At 36.3% G+C, this 26,334-nt stretch overlaps 1 protein-coding gene across 1 annotated transcript in view; it reads left to right on the forward strand.

Annotated features, from left to right (window-relative positions):
• SHCBP1L (SHC binding and spindle associated 1 like) overlaps window positions 1-26,334 on the forward strand; it is a 45,824-nt gene extending 19,490 nt beyond the window's left edge. Inside the window, exons 6-10 of the mRNA XM_022593314.3 lie at window positions 3,742-3,847; window positions 22,568-22,721; window positions 23,945-24,195; window positions 25,020-25,142; window positions 25,983-26,334. Of these exons, the coding sequence (XP_022449022.3) occupies window positions 3,742-3,847; window positions 22,568-22,721; window positions 23,945-24,195; window positions 25,020-25,142; window positions 25,983-26,234 (886 nt within the window). The 3' untranslated portion in view covers window positions 26,235-26,334. The remainder of the gene's footprint in view (window positions 1-3,741; window positions 3,848-22,567; window positions 22,722-23,944; window positions 24,196-25,019; window positions 25,143-25,982) is intronic.

The following is a 26,334-nucleotide window of genomic DNA, read 5'->3' on the forward strand; positions in this document are numbered from 1 at the left end:
ATTAACTCACAGTGATCCGTAGACCTAAATGTAAACAAACTACGACTTCTAGAATAAAACAGAAGAAAATCTATGTGACTTTGGGTTTGGCAATGAGTTTTTATATACAACACCAAAAGTATGATCCATGAGAGAAAAAGATGATGAATTAGACTTCATTAAAATGAAAAACTTCTGCTCTGTGAAAGACACTGCTGTTAAGGGAATGAAAAGATTAGCCATAGATTTGGAGAAAATATTTGCAAAACACATATCTTATAAAAGATTTGTATCTAGGGGAATTCCCTGGCAGTCCAGTGGTTAGGACTCTGCGCTTCCACTGCAGTGGGCACGAGTTTAATACCTGGTCAGGAACTAAGATCCTCCATGGCATGTGGTGTGGCCAAAAAAAAAAGAGACATATCTAATATACAGATAGATAGATATAGATAGATCTCTTAAAATTCATTCATAAGTAGCAAATAACCCAATTAAAAATGGGAAAAGGACTTAAACAGACACCTTACCAAAGAAAATATATAGATGGTAAATGGTAAATAAGCATATAAAAAGATGCTCGAGGGACTTCCCTGGTGGCGCAGTGGTTAAGAATCTGCCTGCAAATGCAGGGGACACAGGTTCAGTCCCTGGTCCGGGAAGATCCCACATGCCATGGAGCAACTAAGCCCGTGCACCACAACTACTGAACCTGCGCTCTAGAGTCCGTGAACCACAACTACTGAGCCCACATGCCACAACTACTGAAGCTTGCGTGCCCAGAGCCCATGCTCCACAACAAGAGAAGCCACCATGAGAAGCCCGCGCACCGCAGCAAAGAGTAGACTCCGCTCGCTGCAACTAGAGAAAGCCCACACGCAGCAATGAAGACCCAACACAGCCAAAAATAAATAAATCAATAAATTTTAAAAAGATGCTCAACATCATTTGTCATTAGGGAATTACAAATTAAAATGAGATCTCATTATAACCTATTAGAATGGCTAAACAAACAAAACAAAGCAAAAACCTGACAATACCAATTGCTGACAGGGATGTGGAGCAATAGGAACGCTCATTATTTATGGGAATACAGAGTAGTATAGCCTCTTTTGAAGATTGTCTGATAGTTTCTTAAAAGCTAAACTTATTCAAACCGTTGGTATTTACCCAAATAAGTTGAAAATATGAAAATATGAACAGAAATAAAAAGGATTATTAAGGAATAGTATGAGCAATTATATGCCAACAAATTAGATAACCTAGATCAAATGGACACAATCTACCAAAACTGACTCGAACAGAAACAGAAAATTTGAATGGACCTATAGCAAGTAGGGAGATTGAATTAGCAAATTTAAAAACTATCCACAAAGAAAAGCCAAGGACCAGATATCTTCACTGGTGAATTCTACCAAACATTAAAGAATTAACACCAATTTTTTTTTTTTTAACAAACTCTTCCAGAAAATAAAAAGAGACGGGAACACCTCCCCAACTCATTCTATGAGGCCACTATCAATCACCCTGATACTAAAACTATAGAAAGGCATAACAAGAAAACTACATAAACTATCCCGTATAAATATAGATGCAAAATCCTCAGTAATACTTTAACAAACTGAGTCTAGCAACATATAAAAAGGATCATACATTATGACAAGTGGAGTTTATCCCAGGAATGCAAGGTTGGTTTAAAATATGAAAATAAATCAATGTAATACACAATAAAGCCATATTATCATCTCAATTGTTATAGAAAAATCATTTGACAAAATTCAACACTCTTTCACAACAAAAATTCTCAAAAAGCTTGGAATAGCATGGATCTTTCCCATCCTGTTTGAGACCATCTATGAAAAACCTATAATTAACATCATACTTACTGATGAAAGAATGGATATTTCCCTGCCTAAGATCAGGAACAAGACAAGTATGTCCATTCTTGTATTCAATTGTACTAGAGTTTCTAGCCAGACCAGTAGGCAAGAAAAAGAAATAAAAGTCATCCAGATCAGAAAGGGAAAAGTAAAATTATCTGTACTTGCAGATGACATGCTTGTATATAGAAAATCCTATAATGAAATACTGCTCTGCGCTATAAAGAAATAAATTGCTGATACACAAAATAACATGATGGATCTCAAAATAGTCTGACTGAAAAAAGCCAGATACAAGAGAGTACATAGCATATTCCATTTTAAAATTCCATTTAAAAATTCCAAGAAAGGGGGCTTCCCTGGTGGCGCAGTGGTTGAGAGTCCGCCTGCCGATGCAGGGGACACGGGTTTGTGCCCCGGTCCGGGAAGATCCCACATGCCTGCCGCGGGGCGGCTGGGCCCGTGAGCCATGGCCGCTGAGCCTGCGCGTCCGGAGCCTGTGCTCTGCAACGGGAGAGGCCACGACAGTGAGAAGCCCCCGTACCGCAAAAAAAAACTTCCAAGAAAGGGAAATCTATGACAGAAAGCAGATCAGTGGTTTTCTGGGAGTGGGTGTGGAGGATTGACTGCAAAGATGCATGAAGGAACTTATCAGTATGATGGGAATGTTCTATATCTTGATTATTATGATTGAGTTAAATGGGTGTTTACATTTGTGAAACCTCGTAGAATGGTTCATTTAAAATGAGTGTCTGTGATGTAAATTATACCTTAATAAAGGTATAATTTTAAAAATCACATATACCTTTAATTTCAAAACTAGGATTGTATGAGAAACTACTTATTTCCTGCATGTAAGATGCTTTACTCTTTGAGCAACTAGTAATTAGCTATACAGTGAAAAAAATATATGAGTATTTCTCTCAAAATCAAAACCAATTGCTTAAATAGGTATAAAAATGCTGAATGGGTTTGATTTTGAAATGTTAAATGAAACTTTTGCTTTGAAGGACATTGCTAGTATCTTAAAATTCAAAATTTAATAATTGGTGTCATAAATTCTTAGAAACAGTTTTCTGAAATTTTAAGCTTTACAAAAATATTAACAATTGAAATATAAGCTGAAAAATATTGGTATTAATGCTGCATCCCATTAGCATCAAGCAATAATCAAAGTGCTGCAGAGAACCCAAAAGATTACACCTAAGGAGACTACTGGTAAATATGTTGAAAAAGGAGTATCCCTTTTGGCTGACAGTAACGGTAAAAGTTATACTCAATTTTTTTTTTCCTTTCTTTCTTTTGATGACATTTAAATGATTGATAGGAAACAGGAACTGTAAAGAAAAGCAGAAAGAAGAGAAAGAGTGCTGAACATCAAACAGTTAAAAAGCAATGAAGAGGGAAGCTAGAATTGTTCTGCTGGGAGGCCAGCAGCCAACTATATCTATGGAGAACTTAACCTTTGAAACAAAAACAATCTGTTAAATGAACACAGTATCTCAAATTAGGCATGTCCCAAAACATTCTTATACCTCAGTATCACAGACAACCTATCGCTGCTTCAAGTGTCTACAATTCAGTGGATTATGAAAGTACAATCAAGAAAATTTCTACTGTATTGAAAAGCTGAGATGATTGTAGTGGGTTGCACGCAGATTTTCATTAAAATGAAAAGATTTTAGAATTCAAAGCTTTAAACACTCAGTTATCTAAAATATTTCAATTGTTGCATTGCTCTCAAGTTGCTCATTGCTCTCAAGAAGCTTAAAATTAGTGAAACCTATTTCTCAAAGGTGCTTAGTACCAAGTTTTAATTTTCTAAGTAGGTATATGTTGTCTTTTTCATGTTAATTTAATCATAAATAAATGTTTTCAACTTCAGAGTTCATGGGCCTTTCTTTCCAAGAATTCTGAGGCGTAGGAAAGGAAAAAGAGACTTTGGAAAGACTATAACACATATCGTAGCAAAAGTGATGACTACTGACATGGTAAGAAATACACTATTATTATTTGTTCATTTATATAGCTGCATATAATCAGAAAAGAAGCTCTTTGAAGGTTGGATTCTTATCTGACAGTAATGCCTTATTTCCTCCATTACGTCCAGCTCAGAGATTGGCAATTAATAGGTACTAAATAAATATATGTCAGCAACTATTTACAGAGTACTAGTCTTGTTGCCAGGTGCTATGCTAGTAGCTATGGGAGACAAATACGAGAAATACTGCATTTGAGGGAGATACAGTTTTGAACCAGACCCACAGTCTTGCTTCTTCCATACATTTGACAAGTTTGAATTATGGTGGAGATATGGACAAGTAAATAGGCTATTACAATTACAACACAAAATGATAAATGCTATGATAGGAGTATGTACAGAAGGCATATAAGATGGGTACATAAGCCAGAGTTAGGAATTCTGGCAGTGCTGGCTGGAAGAAATCACCAGATGAAACCTGAAGGATGAGTGTAAATTTAACCAGCCAAAGAGGGGAAAGTGTTCTAAGTCAGAGTAAATATTTCTATCTCATTTGACCTCTCAGCATTTCACAGCTCTCTCCTTGGAATACTCTTTTTCACTGTCTTCTGTTACAATACTTTGCTGGTTTCAGTCTGTCTATCCTTCTGTCCTCTAAATGCTTGGAACTTATCTTTTTTCTGCACTATAATATCCCTAAGTGATTTATCTGATCTCTTCCCATGACTTCAGTTATATACACTGATAATCTAAAATGTGTATCCACAGCCCACATTTTCGTTCTGAGTCCCAAACCTATATGTCTAGCTGCCTATTACTCATCACCCCTTGATTACCTCATGAGTACTTCAACTCACATGTCCACAGTTAAATTCATGATCGTATCCATTGACTTGTTTATATACTAGAGTTCTCTGTTTCAGTAAATGGCTCCACTATCTACCCAGTTGTTAATTACAATCTTCTGAGCGTTAGCCTAATCCTATCCCTCATCACCTTCATGTACCCTCTTTTATTCCTCATTAATACCGTATCCTGGTGTACACCATGTTGTTTCAGAGAGCTACTGCACATCCTTTAGGTCTCAATTTAAATGTCATTTCTGTAGAAAAAGGCTTTCTCAACCTTCCAGAATACATTTTACTACATATTCCCATGTACCCTGCACTTTCTCTTATTGGCACTTTTCCTTATCATGACTGTATTAAATACTTTTGTGGCTATCTATTGCATGTCTGTCTCTTTTACTAGAATATGAGCTTCTTGAGAGCAAGGGGTGTATGTTTACCATTCATCCAATCACCTAGCATGATGCTTAGCACGAGGTAGGTGCTGAGCAGTTTTTGTTGAATTAGCAAATGAGTGCATGTTTGACAAGAGAGTATGGGGTATATGTGAAGAACTAAAAGAAGTCCAGCAAGGATGGTGTTTAATTCCTAGGAGGAGAGTGGTTAGAGATAAAGCTGGACTATTAGACTGGTCTTATCTGCTATTCTACCCATTTTTATTATTTTCAACAAAATTTAACTTTACTTTGATTTGCTTATTAGATCAGATTTTCAATAACATTAATTATTCCACCAATTATATTTCTAAACATCTTTTAAAACATCATTGTAAAGTAAGGTATAGATTTTGCTTTTATCTCCAGCCTTTTAAAATATTTTTATTTTTACTTATCTTTTTTTTGTTTTTAAATCTGTTTTTGGCTTTATTTTCCTATATGGCAGTAAGAAATTTATTTGATTTTTATTCAGTGCTTTGCAACCCTTTCTTCATTTGTGTAAGTAAATATCCATGAACTTCAGAGGACAGGATAATGAGAGGAAGGCTACTCTGAGAAGGCAGTATCATCAAGTTCCACTTTGCTTGGATCTTCGATTTTAGATTTACCTTTGAGGTTGACAAAAATTTTTAATTTGACGGTAGTTGCAGCTATGTACATAAGCGTTTAACAATTTTCTCAACTTTGAAGATTCTTTACTTGGTGTTTTTCCTCCTCTATACTCTCTCCTTAAACAGTTTTATCCATGCCCATCATCTTTATGCTGGTGATCTTCACAAGTAGTATAGCGAAAAGGCATGGACTTTGTAGTCAGGTAAATAGCCTGTCTTGGGCAAGCTGCCTAACCTCTGAACCTCAATTTCTATTTGCAGAGTGCTTTAAAAAGAGAAAAAACTGTGTACTGTTCTGATGAGGATGATGATCTCTGGAGCCAAACTGCCTGGATTCAGATTCTGGCTTTGGCACTTACTACTTATGTGATTTTCAACAAGTTATTTGCCCATTTGTGCTTTAGTTCCTCATTTGTAAAATGGGGATAATACCTTATTTCCTTATTTATAGAGCTATAAGTGTTCCTTATTTATAGAGCTATGAAGATTAAATGAGTTCATATATGTAATGTGCTTAGAATAATGGCCAGCACATAGTAAGTACTAAATAAACATTTTATTACTACTATTACGGCTACCACCACCACTGACACCTTATAGGGTTTTTTGAGAATGAAATGAGATGCTATGTATAAAATACCTAGCAGTGTCTGGCACACAGTGGTTTTTCAGTAATTTCATTCCCTTTTCTCTTTCCCTTCTTGCTTGTATTCTTTGCTGACCAACATTACTACAAGTTCTTCTCAGCATCTTTACCTTATGTCTCACTAACATACAACAATCCTAAATTTGAACTTACTAATTTTTAAAAATTTTTTGAATTTTATTTATTTTTTTATACAGCAGGTTCTTATTAGTCACCAATTTTATACACATCAGTGTATACATGTCAATCCCAATCACCCAATTCAGCACACCACCATCCCCATCCCCCCATGGCTTTTCCCCGTAGTGTCCGTACGTATGTTCTCTACATCTGTGTCTCAACTTCTGCCCTGCAAACTGGTTCATCTGTACCATTTTTCTAGGTTCCACATACATGCGTTAATATACATTTGTTTTTCTCTTTCTGACTTACTTCACTCTGTATGACAGTCTCTAGATCCATCCACATCTCAACAAATGACTCAATTTCATTTCTTTTTATGGCTGAGTATTATTCCATTGTATATATGTACCACATCTTCTTCATCCATTCGTCTATTGATGGGCATTTAGGTTGTTTCCATGATCTGGCTATTGTAAATAATGCTGCAATGAACGTTGGGGGGGGCATGTGTCTTTTTGAATTATGGTTTTCCCTGGGTATATGCCCAGTAGTGGGATTGCTGGATCATATGGTAATTCTATATTTAGTTTTTTTTGTTTGTTTGATTTTGCGGTACGCGGGCCTCTCCCTGCTGTGGCCTCTCCCGCTGCGGAGCACAGGCTCTGGACGCGCAGGCTCAGCGGCCATGGCTCACGGGCCTAGCTGCTCCGCGGCATGTGGGATCTTCCCGGAAAGGGGCACGAACCCGTGTCCCCTGCATCGGCAGGTAGACTCTCAACTGCTGTGCCACCAGGGAAGCCCTCTATATTTAGTTTTTTAAGGAACCTCCATACTGTTCTCCATAGTGGCTGTGTCAGTTTGCATTCCCACCACCAGTGCAAGAGGGTCCCCTTTTCTCCACACCCTCTCCAGCATTTGTTGTTTGTAGATGCCCATTCTAACTGGTGTGAGGTGATACCTCATTGTAGTTTTGATTTGCATTTCTCTAATGATTAGTGATGTTGAGCAGCTTTTCATGTGCTTCTTGGCCATCCGTATGTCTTCTTTGCAGAAATGTCTATGTAGGTCTTCTGCCCATTTTTGGATTGGGTTGTTTGTTTCTTTAATATTGAACTGCATGAGCTGTTTATATATTTTGGAGATTAATCCTTTGTCCGTTGATTCGTTTGCAAATATTTTCTCCCATTCTGAGAGTTGTCTTTTCATCTTGTTTATGGTTTCCTTTGCTGTGCAAAAGCTTTTAAGTTTAATTAGGACTCATTTGTTTATTTTCGTTTTTATTTCCATTACTCTAGGAGGTGGGTCAAAAAAGATCTTGCTGTGATTTATGTCAAAGAGTGTTCTTCCTATGTTTTCCTCTAAGAGTTTTATAGTGTCTGGTCTTACATTTAGGTCTCGAATCCATTTTGAGTTTATTTTTGTGTATTGTGTTAGGGAGTGTTCTAATTTCATTCTTTTACATGTAGCTGTCCAGTTTTCCCAGCACCACTTACTGAAGGTACTGTCTTTTCTCCACTGTGTATCCTCGCCTCCTTTGTCATACATTAGTTGACCATAGGTCCGTGGGTTCATCTCTGGGCTTTCTATCTTGTTCCATTGATCTATATTTCTGTTTTTGTGCCAGTACCATATTGTCTTGATTACTGTAGCTTTGTAGTATAGTCTGAAGTCGGGGAGCCTAATTCCTCCAACTCTGTTTTTCTTTCTCAAGATTGCTTTGGCTATTCGGGGTCTTTTGTGCCTTCATACAAATTTTAAGAGTTTTCGTTCTAGTTCTGTTAAAACTACCACTGGTGATTTGATAGGGATTGCATTGAATCTGTAGATTGCTTTGGATAGTAGAGTCATTTTCACAATATTGATTCTTCCAATCCAAGAACATGGTATATCTCTCCATCTGTTTGTGTCATCTTTGATTTCTTTCATCAGTGTCTTATAATTTTCTGAGTACAGGTCTTTTACCTCCTTAGGTAGGTTTATTCCTGGGTATTTTATTCCTTTTGTTGCAATGGTGAATGGGATTGTTTCCTTAATTTCTCTTTCTGATCTTTCATTATTTGTGTATAGGAATGCAAGAGATTTCTGTGCATTAATTTTGTATCCTGCAACTTCACCAAATTCATTGAAGAGCTCTAGTAGTTTTCTGGTGGCATCTTTAGGATTATCTATTTTTAGTATCATGTCATCGGCAAACAGTCACAGCTCTACTTCTTCTTTTCCAATTTGTATTCCTTTCATTTCTTTTTCTTCTCTGATTGCCGTGGCTAGGACTTCCAAAACTATGTTGAATAATAGTGGTGAGAGTGGACATCCTTGTTTTGTACGTGATCTTAGAGGAAATGCTTTCAGTTTTTCACCATTGAGAATGATGTTTGCTGTGGGTTAGTCGTATATGGCCTTTATTACGTTGAGGTAGGTTCCCTCTATGCCCCCTTTTGGAGAGTTTTTATCATAAATGGGTGTTGAATTTTGTCAAAAGTATTTTCTACATCTATTGAGATGATCATATGGTTTTTATTCTTCAGTTTGTTAATATGGTATATCACATTGATTGATTTACATATACTGAAGAATCCTTGCATCCCTGAGATAAATCCCACTTGATCATGGTGTATGATCCTTTTAATGTGTTTTTGGATTCTGTTTGTTAGTATTTTGCTGACGATTTTTGCATCTATATCCATCAGTGATATTGGTCTATAATTTTCTTTTTCTGTAGTATCTTTGTCTGGTTTTGGTGTCAGGGTAATTGTGGCCTTGTAGAATGAGTTTGGGAGTGTTCCTTCCTCCGCAATTTTTTGGAAGAGTTTGAGAAGGATGGGTGTTAGCTCTTCTCTAAATGGTTGATAGAATTTGCCTGTGAAGCCATCTGGTCCTGGACTTTTGTTTGTTGGGAGATTTTTAATCCCAGTTTCAATTTCATTACTTGTGATTGGTCTGTTCATATTTTCTATTTCTTCCTGGTTCAGTCTTGGAAGGTTATACCTTTCTAAGAATTTGTCCATTTCTTCCAGGTTGTCCATTTTGTTGGCATAGAGTTGCTTGTAGTAGTCTCTTAGGATGCTTTGTATTTCTGAGGTGTCTCTTGTAACGTCTCCTTTTTCATTTCTAATTTTATTGATTTGAGTCCTCTCCCTCTTTTTCTTGATGAGTCTGGCTAAAGGTTTATCAATTTTGTTTATCTTCTCAAAGAACCAGCTTTTAGTTTTATTGATCTTTGCTATTGTGTTCTTTGTTTCTATTTCATTTATTTCTGCTCTGATCTTTATGATTTCTTTCCTTCTGCTAACTTTGGGTTTTGTTTGTTCTTCTTTCTCTCGTTCCTTTAGTTGTAAGGTTAGATTGTTTATTTGAGATTTTTCATGTTTCTTGAGATAGGCTTGTATAGCTATAAACTTCCCTCTTAGAACTGCTTTTGCTGCATCCCATAGGTTTTGGATTGTCGTGTTTTCATTGTCATTTGTCTCTAGGTATTTTCTGATTTCTTCTTTGATTTCTTCAGTGATCTCTTGATTTTTTAGTAACGTATTGTTTAGCCTCCATGTGTTTGTGTTTCTTTCGGTTTTTTTCCCTGTAATTGATTTCTAATCTCATAGCGTTGTGGTCAGAAAAGATGCTTGATATGATTTCGATTTTCTTAATTTACTGAGGCTTCATTTGTGACCCGGGATGTGATCTATCCTGCAGAATGTTCCGTGCGCACTTGAGAAGAAAGTGTAATCTGCTGTTTTTGGACGGAATGTCCTATAAATGTCAATTAAATCTATCTGGTCTATTGTGTCATTTAAAGCTTCTGTTTCCTTATTTATTTTCATTTTGGGTGATCTGTCCATTGGTGTAAGTGAAGTGTTAAAGTCCCCCACTATTATTGTGTTACTGTTGATTTCCTCTTTTATAGCTGTTAGCAGTTGCCTTATGTATTGAGGTGCTCCTATGTTGGGTGCATATATATGTATAATTGTTATATCTTCTTCTTGGATTGATCCCTTGATCATTATGTAGTGTCCTTCCTTGTCTCTTGTAACATTCTTTATTTTAAAGTCTATTTTATCTGATATGAGTATAGCTATTCCAGCTTTCTTTAGATTTCCATTTACATGGAATATCTTTTTCCATCCCCTCACTTTCAGTCTGTATGCGTCCCTAGGTCTGAAGTGGGTGTCTTGTAAACAGCATATAGATGGGTCTTGTTTTTGTATCCATTCAGCAAGCCTTTGTCTTTTGGTTGGGGCATTTAATCCATTCACGTTTAAGGTAATTATCGATATGTATGTTCCTATGACCACTCTCTTAATTGTTTTGGGTTTGTTTTTGTAGGTCCTTTTTTTCTCTTGTGTTTCCCACCTAGAGAAGTTCCTTTAGCATTTGTTGTAGAGTTGGTTTGGTGGTGCTGAATTCTCTTAGCTTTTGCTTGTCTGTAAAGCTTTTGATTTCTCCATCGAATCTGAATGAGATCCTTGCCGGGTATAGTAATCTTGGTTGTAGGTTCTTCCCTTTCATCACTTTAAGTATATCATGCCATTCCCTTCTTGCTTGTAGAGTTTCTGCTGAGAAATCAGCTTTTATCCTTACGGGAGTTCCTTTGTATGTTATTTGTCGTTTTTCCCTTGCTGCTTTCAGTAATTTTGCTTTGTCTTTAATTTTTCCCAATTTGATTACTACGTGTCTTGGTGTGTTTCTCCTTGGGTTTATCTTGCCTGGGACTCGCTGCGCTTCCTGGACTTGGGTGGCTATTTCCTTTCCCATGTTAGGGAAGTTAATTTTTTTTTTTTTTTTGCGGTACACAGGCCTCTCACCATCGTGGCCTCTCCCACCGCGGAGCACAGGCTCTGGACGCGCAGGCTCCGGATGCGCAGGCTCAGTGGCCATGGCTTACAGGCCTAGCTGATCCATGGCATGTGGGATCTTCCCGGACTGGGGCACGAACCCGTGTGCCCTGCATTGGCAGGCGGACTCTCAACCACTGCGCCACCAGGGAAGCCCCCCATGTTAGGGAAGTTTTCGACTATAATCTCTTCAAATATTTTCTCTGGTCCTTTCTCTCTCTCTTCTTCTTCTGGGACCCCTATAACGCGAATGTTGTTGCGTTTAATGTTGTCCCAGAGGTCTCTTAGGCTGTCTTCATTTCTTTTCATTCTTTTTTCTTTATTCTGTCCCGCAGCAGTGAATTCCACCATTCTGTCTTTCACTTATCTGTTCTTCTGCCTCAGTTATTCTGCTATTGATTCCTTCTAGTGTAGTTTTCATTTCAGTTATTGTATTATTCATCTCTGTTTATTTGTTCTTTGATTCTTCTAGGTCTTTGTTAAACATTTCTTGCATCTTCTCGATCTCTGCCTCCATTCTTTTTCTGAGGTCCTGGATCATCTTCACTATCATTATTCTGAATTCTTTTTCTGGAAGGTTGCCTATCTCCACTTCAGTTAGTTGTTTTTCTGGCGTTTTATCTTGTTGCTTCATCTGGTACATAGCCCTCTGCCTTTTCGTCTTGTCTGTCTTTCTGTGAATGTGGTTTGTTCCGCAGGCTGCAGGATTGTAGTTCTTCTTGCTTCTGCTGTCTGCCCTCTGGTGGATAAGGCTATCTTAAGAGGCTTGTGTAAGTTTCCTGGTGGGAGGGACTGGTGGTGGGTAGAGCTGACTGTTGCTCTGGTGGGCAGAGCTCAGTAAAACTTTAATTCACTTGACTGTTGATTGGTGGGGCTGGGTTCCCTCCCTGTTGGTTTTTTGGCCTGAGGCAACCCAGCACTAGAGGCTACAGGCTCTTTGATGGGACTAATGGCGGACTCCAGGAGGGCTCATGCCAAGGAGTACTTCCCAGAACTTCTGTTGCCAGTGTCCTTGTCCCCACCGTGAGCCACAGCCACCCCCCACCTCTGCAGGAGACCCTCCAACACTAGCAGGTAGGTCTGGTTCAGTCTCCCCTGCTCCTTCCTCTGGGTCCTGATGTGCACACTACTTTGTGTGTGCCCTCCAAGAGTGGAGTCTCTGTTTCCCCCAGTCCTGTTGAAGTCCTGCAATCAATTCCCACTAGCCCTCAAAGTCTGATTGTCTAGGAATTCCTCCTCCTGTTGCCGGACCCTCAGGTTGGGAAGCCTGACATGGGGCTCAGAACCTTCACTCCAGTGGGTGGACTTCTGTGGTATGTGTTCTCCAGTCTGTGAGTCACCCACCCAGCAGTTATGGGATTTGATTTTACTGTGATTGCGCCCCTCCTACCGTCTCATTGTGGCTTCTCCTTTGTCTTTGGATGTGGGGTATCTTTTTTGGTGAGTTCCAGTGTCTTCCTGTTGATGACTGTCCAGCAGCTAGTTGTGATTCTGGTGTTCTCGCAAGAGGGAGTGAGAGCACATCCTTCTACTCCGCCATGGTGTGTTTCCTCGACCTGAACTTATTAATTTTTTTTAACTTATTAATTAATCCCATCCCTAGTCCTTCTGTATTCTCTATTGAATTAATGTCCTAAATATCCTTCCAGTCAACTACATATGTTAAACCATATATGTTTAACTTTTTAAAGAACCACTAAACTGTTTTCCACAGCGGCTGAACCATTTTACATTCCCACCAGCAATGTTTGAGGGTTCTGATTTCTCCACATCTTTATCAACACTTACCTGTCTCTTTCATTAAAGTCATCCTAGTGGTATATGAAGTGGTATCTCATTGTGATTTTGATTTTCGTTTCTTCTTTTCATGTGCTTGTTGGCCATTTGTATCTCTGGTTTGGAGAGATATCTCTTCAAGTCCTATGCCCATTTTTGATTGGGTTGTTTTTTTGTTACTGATTATGAATTCCTTGTATATTCTGGATACTAGATTCATATTAGATGTATGTTTATGTATGTTTTCTCCCATTTCATAGTTGTCTTTTCACTTTCTTAATAATGTTCTTTGATGCACAGACGTTTTAAAGTTTGGTGAAGTTCAGTTTATCTATTTCTTCTTTTATTACTCATGCTTTTGGTATCATACCAAAGAATCCACTGCCAAATCCAAGGTCATAAAAATTTAACCTTATGTTTTCTCTTAAGAGTTTTATAGTTTTAGCTCTTATATTTAGGTCATTGATCCATTTTGAGTTAATTTTTGTATATGGTGTGAGTGAGGAGTCCAATTCTATTTCTTTGCATGTAGATATCCCGTTGTCCCAACACCATTGTTGAAGAGACTGTTTTTTCCTCCACTGAATAATCTTGGCACCCTTGTTGAAAATCAGTTGGCCTTGGTTGTATGGGTTTATTTCTGGGCTTTCAGTTCTGTTTCAGATACTGTCTATCCTTATGACAGTATCACACAGTTCAATTACCATAGCTTTGTAGTAAGTTTTGAAATCAGAGGTGTGAGTTCTCCAAATTTTTTCAGTACTGTCTTGGATATTCAGGGTCCCTTGCAATTCCATATAAATTTGAGGATAAGATCTTCCATTTCTTCTAAAAAGGCTATTGGAATTTTGACAGGAATTACATTGAATCTGTAGATCAATTAGGGTATTATTGCCATCTTAGCAATATGAAAAGCTTCCAGTCCATAAACATGGAGCCTTCCAATTTACTTAGGCATTCTTTAATTTCTTTCAGCAAAGTTTTGTAGTTTTTACATAAAGGCTTTCACCTTATATGTATGTAAAAATTATTCCTAGATATTTTATTATTTTGGATGCTCTTGTAAATAGAATTATTTCCTTAATTTTCTTTTCAGATTGTTCATTGCTGGTATATAGAAACAAAACTGACTTGTGTGTTGATCTTGTGTCCTGCAACTTTGCTGAATTTAATAGCTATCATACTTTTTTGGTGAATTCTTTTGGGATTTTCTATGTATATGATATGTAGAATCATGTTGTCTGCAAATAGAAATAGTTTTACTTCTTCCTTTCCAGTCTAGATGCCTTTTATTTATTTTTACCTAGTTGCTCAGGCTAGAACTTCTTCTGGCTAGTACAGTGTTGAATAGCAGTGGTAAAAATGGGTGTCTTTGTTTTGTTCCTGATCGTAGGGAAGTGTTACAGGATGAACTGTGTCTCTCCATAATTCGTATGTTGAAGTCTTAATCCCCATACCTCAAAATATAACTACATGTATTTGGAGATGGGTATTTAAAGAAATGATTAAGTTAAAATGAAGTCCTTATGGTGGGTCCTAACGCAAACTGCCTGATGTCCTTATAAGAAGACAAAATTTGGACACACAAAGAGGTACCAGGGTGCACGTGCACAGAGGGACAACCATGTGAAGAGGAAGCAAGAGGGTGGCCATGTGCAAGCCAAGGAGAGAGGTCTCAAAAGAAACCAAACTTACTGACACCTTGATCTAGGATTTGCAGCCTCCAGAACTGTGAGAAAATAAATTTCTGTTGTTTAGCTAAGTTTGTGGTATTTTGTTACCCTAGGAAACTAATACAGGGAGAAAGTTTTCAGTCTTTTATGATTATGATGTTAACTGTGAGCTTTTCGTAAATTACATTTATTGTGTTGAGGAAGTTCCCCTCTATTCCTAATTTCTGAGTGGTTTTTATAATGAAAGGTATTGGATTTTGTCAAATGCTTTTTTTTTTTTTCGGTACACGGGCCTCTCACTGCTGGGGCCTCTCCCGTTGCAGAGCACAGGACAGGCTCCAGACGCACAGGCTCAGCGGCCATGGCTCATGGGCCCAGCCGCTCCGTGGCATGTGGGATCTCCCCGGACTGAGGCACGAACCCATGTCCCCTGCATCAGCAGGCGGACTCTCAACCACTGCGCCACCAGGGAAGCCCTCAAATGCTTTTTATACATCAATTGAGATGATCCTGTAATTTCTTTCCCCCCTTTATTTTATTAATGTAGCATTGATTGATTTTTATATGTTAAACTACCCCTGAATTCCTGGGATAAATCCCACTTGGTTATAGTGTATAACTCTTAAAATACTGTTGGGTTTGGCTTGCTAGAATATGTTGACGATTTTTACATTTATATTCATAAGCGAAATTGGTCTGTAGTTGTCTTCTGGTTTCTTTGGCTTTGTTATCAGAGGATGCTGGTGTCATAGAAGGGGTTAGGAGTTGTTCTCTCCTGTTTTTGGAAGAATTGGAGAGAAGAATTGGTGTTAATTCTTTAAATGTTTTGTAGTGGTTACTAATGGAGCCATCTGGTCCTAGATTTTTCTTTGTTGGGAGGTTTTTGATTACTGATTCAATCTCTTTACTTGTTCTAGGTCTGTTCAGATTTTCTATTTCTTTTTGACTCAGTTTTGGTAATTTGTATATTTCTAGAAATTTGTACACTTCATTTTGTTGTTCATTTTGTTGGAGCATTTGTTGGTGTACATTTGTTCATAATATTCTCTTATAATCCTTTTTATTTCTAGAAGTTCAGTAGTAGTGTCTCCACTTTCATTTCTGATGTTATTTTTTGCCTTCTCCCTTTTTTCTTAGTTTAGCTAAAGGTTTGTCAATTTCATAGATCATTTCAAAGAATCAATTTTTGATTTCATTAATTCTATTGTTTTTCTGTTCTCCATTTATCTCTGCTCTAATCTTTATTATTTTCTTTCTTCTGCTGACTTTGGATTTAGTTTGTTCTTCTTTTTCTAGTTCCATAAGATATAAAGTTAGGTTACTGATTTGAGATCTTTCTTTTTTTAAATTTATTTATTTTATTTTTGGCTGCATTGGGTCTTCATTGCTGCACGCAGGCTTTCTCTAGTTGTGGTGAGTGGGGGCTGCTCTTCGTTGCGATGCACGGGTTTCTCATTGCGGTGGCTTCTCTTGCTGCAGAGCATGCGCTCTAGGCATGAGGCCTTCAGTAGTTGTGGCACACAGGCTCAGTAGTTGTGGCTCACAGGCTGTAGAGCGCAGGCTCAGCAGCTGTGGTGCACGGGCCTAGTTGGTCCGCGGCATATGGGATCTTCCCAGACCAGGGCTCGAACCTGTGTCCCCTGCATTGGCAGGTGGATTCCCAACCACTGCACCAACAGGGAAGTCCCCAAGGTCTTTTTTTGTTTGTTTGTTTCTTGCGGTACGCGGGCCTCTCACCGTTGTGGCCTACTCCCACTGCAGAGCACAGGCTCCGGATGCGCAGGCTCAGCGGCCATGGCTCACGGGCCCAGCCGTTACGCGGCACATGGGATCCTCCCGGACCGGGGCACGAACCCGTGTCCCCTGCATCGGCAGGCGGACTCTCAACCGCTGCACCACCAGGGAAGCCCCAAGATCTTTCTTTTTTAATGTAAGCATTTATAACTATAAATTTCACTCTGAACTCCACTCTGAGCATCCCATAAGTTTTGGTACGTTGTGATTTTGTTTTCATTCACCTCATTTTCTCATTTTATCTTTGGGTTTTCTTTGACCCATTTGTTGTTTAAGAATGTTGTTTAATTTCCACATATTTGTGAATTTTCCAGTTTTTCCTGCTGTTATTCATTTCTAAATCAATTCCATTGTGGTCAGAGAGGATACATTTATTGAAATTTGTTTTGTAGCTTATCATATGGTGTATCCTGGAGAATGTTCCGTGTGCAATTAATAAGAATATGTATTCTTCTGTATTGAGTTCTGTGTGTATTAGGTCTAGCTGAATTATGTTGTTCAAATCCTGTTTCCTTATTGATCTTCTGTAGATGTACTGGTCATTATTGCAAATGGAGTATGGAAGTCTTCAACTATTATATTATTGTAGAACTGTCTAGTTCTCCCCTCAGCTCTGCCAGTGTTTGCTTCATATATTCTGGAGCCTCATTGTTTCCTGTATACGTGCTTATTGTATCTTCTTGATGAATAAATTCTTTTTGGTCAATATATAATGTCCTTATTTGTCTCTGGTAAAAACTTTTGACTTAAAGTCTATTTTGTTTAATATTAGTATAGTCACTGCAGTTCTCTTCTGGTTACTGTTTGTATGGAATGTTTTTTTCTATCCTTTTACTATTAATTTATTTGTGTCTTTGGACCTAAAGTGAGTCCCTTGTAGACATTATATAATTGGATCATGTTTATCCATTCTACCAGTCTCTATCTTTTAATTGGTGATCTTAATCCATTTACATTTGAAGTGATTACTGATAAGAAAGGACTTCTGCCATTTGCCATTTGATTTCTATATGTCATATTCTTTTGTATTTGATGAGTTTTTTCTAGTGTTTTGTTTGACTCACTCCTCATTTCCTTTCTGTATATTTTTAGTTATCGTCTTAGTGGTTACCATGGAGATTACAATTAACATTCTAAATTTATAACAATCTAGTCTGGATTGATACCAACTTAGCTTCAATAGCACACAAACACTCTGTTCTTTTACAGCTCCATTCCTACTTTATGTTGCTGTTGTCACAAATTACATCTTTATACATCGTCTGCCCATTAACATGGATTTATAATTGTTTCATGCATTGCTCTTTTAAATCATACAGGAAACAAAGAAAAGGAGTTACAAACAAAGATTATAATAATACCGGCTTTATATTTACCCGTGTATTTGCTGCCTTTGCTGGAGTTACTGCTTCATATGGCTTTGAGTTACTAACTAGTGTTCTTTTCCTTCAGTCTGAAGGACTCCCTTTAGCACAGGGAAGATCCAGCCTTTGATCTGGGAATGTCTTAAGTTTTTCTTTATTTTGAAGGATAGTTTTGCCAGATATAGAATTCTTGGTTGATAGTGTTTTTTTCCCCCCTTTCAGCACTTTAAATATGTCATCTCATTGGTTTCTGGCTTCCATGGTTTCTGATGAGAAATCATGTTAATCTTATTGCCAGTCCTTTGTTCATATTGAATTGCTTCTCTCTTGCTGCTTTCAAGATTCTGTTTTGGCTTTCAACAGTTTGATTATAATGTATGTTGGTGTGGATCTCTTTGTATTTATTCTGCATCCATTAAGCTTCTTGGATGTGTTGATTCACATCTTTCAACAGATTTGGAAAGTTTCCAACCATTATTTTTTCAAATATTCTTTCTGCTCTTTTCTTTCTCTCTTCTTCTGGGATTCCCATAATATCGGTGTTCTTGATGGGATACCACTGGTCCTTTCGACTTTGTTCATTTTTCTTCCTGCTCCTTAGATTCAATAATTGCAATTGTCCTATCTTCAAGTTTGTTATTCTTCTGCCTGCTCAGACCTGATATTGAACCTCTCTAGTGAGTTTTTCATTTCAACTATTGTACTTTTTTGTACTTTTACTGTACAGCTATAGAATTTCTATTTGGTTCAATTTTATAAGTTTTATCCCTTTATGGATATTCTCTATTTATTCATCTGTTGTTCTCTTGGTTTCCTTTCATTATTTATCCATGGTTTCCTTGAGCTCTTTGAGGCTATTTAAGACAATTGATTTAAAGTTTTGTCTGGTAAGTCCAAAGTCTTTTCTGGACTTCCTCAGAGATGGTTTCTGTCAATTTCTTTTTTTTTTTTTTCCTGTGAATGGGCCATAGCTTCCTGTTTCTTTGTATGTCTTATAATTTTTGTTGAAAACTGGGTATTTTTAATATTATAATGTGGTAACTCTGGAAACTGGATTCTACCCCATCCCCAGGGTTTGCTGTATTGGTTGTTTAGGACTGCAGTTGTCCATATGTTTAGTGAATTTTCCAAACTGTTTTTGCAAAGGCTGTATTCTTTTTTGTGTGTGGCTGCTGAAGTCTCTGTTATCTCAGCAGTTAGTCAGTGACCTGACAGAAATTTCCCTAAACGCCTGCAGCTAAAAAGAAAAACAAAAACAAAAAACTCCTTGTCTTTGCAGATTAGCTCTGAGTTGAGGCACTCCTTCAAACTAAGCCAGGCTGCCTACAACTCTGCCTTAGTTTTCACCTCCTGCTTGCACAGGGCCCAGTGATCAGCCAGAAGCACAAGCTTAAGGTCCTTACAGATCTCTTCTGAGTATGCAACCATCCCTGAGATTGTGCATTTTACTGTAGATTCCCCAGTATATAAGGTAGCTCTTATTTCCCCAAGAATCTTCCTCTTCAGCCTCCTCATTTGTAGGCTTTTCCTTGCCATTCCTTCATCCTTTGTCCCAGGTAGCATTGGGTAGAGTATGTCTTTAAATGCTTTCATCAGATGCTACTTATAAAGCTGCTCCATCCTGAGGGAGGTGAAACAAAGGTCAGTTTCTTTGCCAGTCCCTCTCCTGAGATACTCGATCATCAGACAGGTCAAAATGCAGTCACAATTTTTTTGAGAATAAGGTCCCTATTTCCCCACCCCTCACCCATCCCAGTGCCAGCAAGCCACATCAGAAATACGGGCTGTTGCTATTCACTCAACTGCTGCCAGTCTGGAGAATGGGATATGGTAGGCAAGTAAGTAAAGACACCAGAACACTTTCTTACTGAATTTTAACCACCTCTTCATCTAGCACTTCCTTGGCTGCTATGTTTAATTAGATTTCAGAGTTACAAAAAAACATTGATTCTGTCATTTTTTGCCAATTTGTTTGCTTTAGAAGAAGAACTAATTCTTGGAGCTCTTTACTCCACTATTTCCAGGATGTCACCTCTTGCTTTTATCTTTCTCTCTGCTCTCTCCTTCCTGAATGCATTGAGAGATGCTCAATTCTGTCTTATCTTAAATAACAAAACAATATCTACCCTAAATACCACATCTTTGTCTCTTCCCTTGCAGAGCCAAACTTCTTGAAATATTTGGCTTCACTTGTCTTTACTTCTTTCCCATTCATGCCTCTACTCACTGTGATCTGGTTTCTGCCTCCAGAACACCAGTGAAAATGCTCTTGTGGTCATGTGGGACCAAGCTGTGGCTAAATGCAGTAGGGATTACCATCTCTTTTAATCTTTCCACAGCGTTTGACATGATCAACTACTTCCTCCTTTCATGACATCTTGATCTGATTTTCTTACCACCTCTTGGGCCACTCCTCAGTTTTCTTTGTAATATCTTGTTTTTGCCTATCCTTTAAATGTTATTCCTCAGTGTTCTGTACAAGGGTGCTACCTTTTCCTTTTTATACATTCTTATAGCTAATCTCACCCATTCCCATGCTTGAATTATCATACAAGTAAACAATTCTAGGATCTTTATACCTTGTCAGATTTCAGTCCTGTATTCTAGATCCTTATATAGATGGTCTACCGGATATCTCTGAGTGACTCCACTGGTACCTCAAATTAACTGGCACCAAAATTAAACTCATTATCTTCCCCCATCAAACATTTTTCTCATGTTTCCTGTTTCAGTGAATAAGGCAAATATAAATGATGGGAATTCCCTGGCAGTCCAGTGGTTAGGACTCTGAGCTTCCACTGCAGGGGGCACGGGTTCGATCCTTGGTCGGGGAACAAATATCCTGCAAGCCGCACACATGGCACGGCCAAAAAAAAATTTTTTTTTAATATATATATATAAATGAGATGTATTCTAGAGTTCTTCCAAAGTATTTACAGAGGTAGTCCTTGTACTGTCTGCTACAGAAGTATTTAGAGTATGTAAGATGTAATACAAGCACAAATGACTGTATTGGTTTGCTGATTTAGTGAGGATTTTAAGAGTTTCATATATATATCTGGAAAAAAATGTTCATTCCTGCTTATCAAAGAAAATTAAAATGAGGCAGTGAGCCTATTAAAATGGCAAATATTTTTATACATTTAAAAGATACCCCATGCTGATGAGCTTGCAGAAAAGTGAGTTCTCAGACCAAGTTTCAATTGGTTAAACTTTCTTGGAGGGTGGTTTAGCAATATGTATCCAAGAGGCTTAAAATGTTTTATACCTTTTGACTTAGTAATTCTCAATCTAGTTTATCCTAAAGAAATAACTAGAGATGTGCATAATTTATTTGTGGTCATATTTTTGTAATATTGAAAAAAATTGTAAGCTATCTAAATGAGGGTAAGAAAATCATATTATGACACATCTGTATGATGTATTATGTAAATCATAAAAATTAGGCTTTGGAGACACAGACGTAGAGAACAAACATATGGACACCAAGAGGGTAACGGGGTGGGTGGGATGAACTGGGAGATTGGGATTGACATATATACACTACTATGTATAAAATAGATAACTAATGAGAACCTGCTATGTAGCACAGGGAACTCCACCTCAGTTCGCTGTACAGTAGAAACTAACACAACGTTGTAAAACAACTATACCCCCAATTAAAAAAAAAAAATTTAGGCTTTGAAAAAATATTTAAAGACATGGGGAAATGTGATATAATGAAATGAGAAAAATCAGGATTCAAAACCATATGCATCTATGGTATGATATATTGGTATTATGAATAAATGAATATATGCATGGGAAAAAGACAAGAAGGAAATATCTATATATTTTATTTAGGTTAAAATTTCCATTTTTGTTATGCTTTGTTTCATTTTGTTTTTTTACAATAAGTGCCTCTTATATAATAAGAAAAACGATATATGAATGATGATGCCATTTCTATTGGGATAAAAGAATAAGCATTTTTTCAGACTAATTTTTAGCTACCAGATTTTATTTTTAAAGTTCCTCATTCTTCATGGCACTAATAATGAAGTTCTTTCCCCTTTCCTACTCCCAGTGCAAATTTCTGGTACTTTTTTGATTTTAGTTCTAGAATCTTTAATATATAAATTTTTGTTGGTTTACCAAAATTTTAGAGTCAGTTTGAGTTAAAACAAAGTAGTAGTTTCCAGTAGGAAAGAGATCTGGTGTCATCTAGATCTAAAACTTAGCTTCACCACCCACTAACTCTGTGTCCGTGGGCAAATCATTTACTCTCACCGAGTTTCAATTTCTTAACATTACAAGGGTATAATAATACTTTACCTCAAAGAACTGTTGTGAGGCTTAGGAGGTAATATGTAAAGGTCAAAATATGACTTCTGGCTGTATTTAATAGCTGTAAAATTACTAGTGATTGTAATCATTCACTAGTGAATGTAATTGTAATGAGAAAATCTCTTTTCATCATTCCTTAATTGATGGACTGATACTTTGAACATTTAATGAACATAAATACCTAGAGTATTTACAGTGCACTACCTATACAAAGTAAGTCTTTGGGAAAAGCACATGTTACCAATGAGTTAACTGATTAAAATGACCTGTTTCAGTTTGACCTATTGTTTTATTTCTTTTTTTCAGGTAAAGGACTTATCTTCAGACACACTTCTCCAACAGCATGATGATTTGGATTTGGCTTTGGATAGTTGTTATAGTGGAGATACAGTAGTTATTTTTCCAGGAGAATATCAAGCTGTAAATCTTGCTTTATTGACTGATGACATCGTTATAAAGGGTTAGCAAGGCATCCTTTGCAATTTTTTAACAGCAATGTATGCTGGAGAAACTGTATTTTATAAACATGGTTAATCAGATTACTAGAAATTAGAACAGGGTTTTATGTTTCACAAAATTCCCTTATGTGCTTTTTACAATTAAGATTTTCTCACCTGTTCAGTAGTATATTATCTGTACAGGTGACCTCGTTTGGACATACTGTACCAGAGCAAATCAATCAATGAGACTACTTTTTCCCCATGATAATGTAGCACTACAAGCAGAGATTCTAAATAAATACTCAAAATCAGAAAAAAAAATCAGTTCACAATACCTTCTATTAGCTCTATATTTTTACCTAAACTACTTTTTTCTCCTGTCTCCATAGCACTTCATAGCACTCTAGTAGGGAAACCTAAATGTAAGGCTATATTAAAATATGCTCAGCATTTTCTCAAAGTTTAATTCACATGGAAACTCAAGAAGTAAAAAAGCAGAGTTTACTAAATTTCTTTTAGGTTCTGAACGTATTTAGTGAACATATTTAATTTTGCCCTTTTACATTAAAGTAAGGTTATTCCCCTTGTCTAGCCAAAAGAAAAGACAGATGACTTAAACTTCGCTGTCAATTCAAAAATTGAGCAAAATTTTCACTAGATTTTGATGACTGTAGTCAGTTATATTTTGCTGAACTATATGGGTAATAAGTATCATATTTGTAATTTTAAAAATTGGTAGTCTTCTTAAAGATCCAACCCCTTATTTTTGGATTGATGTTAAATTTAGAAGATTGCTCAGACTACTCTAGAACAAAATTATGGATATGATTACATTAATCTTGTAACCTAATTCAAGTCTCTGCCAGTCTTTTTCGTTACGGTAATTTATAATGGTTTTGAAACCAGGTTTTGGTAAGATACTTTTTGTATCTTACACATTTTGTAGATGACTGCTCACTATATAATATAGGGAAATATATAGTGGAAGGAATATGTTGAATAAGTACCATAGGTACATTTAGATTGATTATAAACCCAGATTCTTCCATCATGGCATCAAAATAAGGACAAAAGACTACATTATAGTTAAGTATCTAATTAGTTGACTGAATAATTACAGATGTTACTTATTAAAAATGTGTGAAAAGAAAAACTTAGTAAGAACAAGTATTATTGAATGACTAAAGGGCTTTAAGCTTTGGGAGTACTGATTTAATTATGTATTTTTGTCTTTATACATCAGGAATTGGAAAGAGAGAGGAAATTATGATTACTTCTGAACCTTCTTATGACAGTTTTGTGGTGTCCAAAGCTGATAATGTGAAATTAATGCATCTATCTTTGATACAACAAGGGACAGTTGATGGTATTGTGGTGGTGGAGTCTGGTCACATGACTCTAGAAAACTGTGTATTAAAATGTGAAGGAACAGGAGTGTGTGTTCTTACAGGAGCTGCTTTGACAATTACAGACTGTGAAATAACTGGTGCCCAGGTATTTTATTTTATAAAATTTACGGGTTTATTTGGCTATTGATAACTTTGAGTGATCTTAATATGGAAACAAAGGGTAACAATTATTTTATCTTTTAATTGAATTATAATTAAACTTAGAAACTGACAAAAGTAAATAAAATGAGAACAAGTATACGTGTGTCATTATACACTTAGTACACTTAGGAAAAGTAAACTGCCTAAGTCCAAAGTAAGAAATTAAAAAAAATCTAGGTATCAGTGGCTGTAAAACAGATCATGAGTCAGTTACTTGATCGTTTACTTAAAAAGATATAAGTACTTATAAGCTATCAGACATTGCTGTAAGGTATTGTGATTAGTTCTGACAGCTTGAGTCTAAAGATAACAATCACAAAGACCATTAAAGGACTAGAAAATTGAATGAAAAAAAGATTAAAGGAAGCAGAAAAATAAGACCTTTTTATAGAATGACTTTTTCTTAGTTCCCACTAAAATAAGGAAATACTTAAGTAGAATTATGAGGGATTTAGAGTATATATAAATGAATTTTTATAACTATTGAAAGTTGCTTAAAGAGGTCTTTGACTCCCTTCTAAGACTTGATTTGGGTAGGAGAGAATGTTATACGCCATATGACTTCAACCTTCCTTCTAGGCCCAATGATTCTCTGACACAAATGTTTTAAACATTATCTCCACAAAATTGTTGTTTGAACTATCATGTATTTTCATGTAACTTAGTGTGTTTAGATTGCTAATACAGAATTACAGTTTTCAAATCTAAAGAAAATTTTGGAGAGGTGCATGTGTTTTATAGATTGTTTTATTTGCTTTTAATTTACAGGGTGCTGGTGTTGAACTGTATCCTGGAAGCATAGCTATTTTGGAAAGGAATGAAATTCATCACTGTAATAACCTCAGAACAACTGACAGTTCAAAAAGCACGTTAGGTGGAGTTAATATGAAGGTATTTTCACATTTTTTAACATAGAATTGTTGTAAGAATTATAAATAATTATTAGAAAGATACCTTCAGTCTTAAATTTTAGTCTAAATGTTATTGTTGATTTGGAAAAGTATGGTACAAGTAATTAAAATATGGTTTAAATGATGGTTGATAGGAAACAAGTTTAGTCTTATTTAATAATTTCAACTTAAATTCTTAGTAAATAACTTTGAATATGAGAAAGTACTCTTATAAATGTTTTAATTTTTCACTGAGCAGACTTGTAATAGATTTTCCAAGGTAAAGCAAATTAAGAGAATAAATATATTAAATATTTTAAGTCTTACTTTCAAACTTTGTAAAATAATTTAAGCTAACCAATTAAAACATTAATAGCAATAATTTATAAGTGAAATGCCTTCCCATTCCTTTCTACTTCTATAAATTCTAGGTCCCTCTCTAGACTCGTATAGTTAATGAAGTTTTCCCTAGAACACTAATTTACATATCATTATTTTAAATTATTTTCATCTTTAGCATTTTCATTATCTGAAATTATTTTCATATTTATCATGTTATATTAAAAGTCAACTTCATGGGATATTGCTGTATCCCCATCTAGAATCAGTTGTCTTTATCAATAATGGATAAAATTGAAAACTCCATTTAATATTAAAACTTTTTGTAGTTAGTATTACATTAATTCAGTGTGAGGAAAATAATACTTGTTCAAAACTGAGATTGTTGTTCTAAAGAAATGTGTAAACTCAAGAATAAGTTCTAGAGTTTATGAGATGTTCATTAGTTCATATTTTATTTTTATAGAAATTGAAAAACTAATTTCCTTGAATAATTTAACAGGTTCTTCCAGCACCCAAGTTGAAGATGACCAATAATCATATTTACAACAACAATGGCTACGGAGTAAGCATTCTTCAACCAACTGAACAGTTTTTTATTGTAGCAGAAGAAACCCTCAGCAAAGGGACTGCTTCAGGAGATAAAAAAGATGATAATATGCTCTCCAAAGTAATGCAAAATCTGAATCTGGAAATGAATAATAATAAAATAGAAGCAAACCTAAAGGGGGCTATCAGAATAGTAACAAGTTAAAGCATCTGGATCTATGTTAAAGTTTCATGTTTCAGATATTTAATAATTCTCATATCCCACAGAAATGGTAGTTTTAATTAAATGTAAAACTTAATTTTAA

This window comes from Delphinapterus leucas, chromosome 1 (assembly GCF_059928025.1).
Source record: "Delphinapterus leucas isolate spDelLeu-1000000601 "Yukka" chromosome 1, BTC_Dleu_Yukka2, whole genome shotgun sequence".
Classification (NCBI taxonomy): domain Eukaryota; kingdom Metazoa; phylum Chordata; class Mammalia; order Artiodactyla; family Monodontidae; genus Delphinapterus; species Delphinapterus leucas.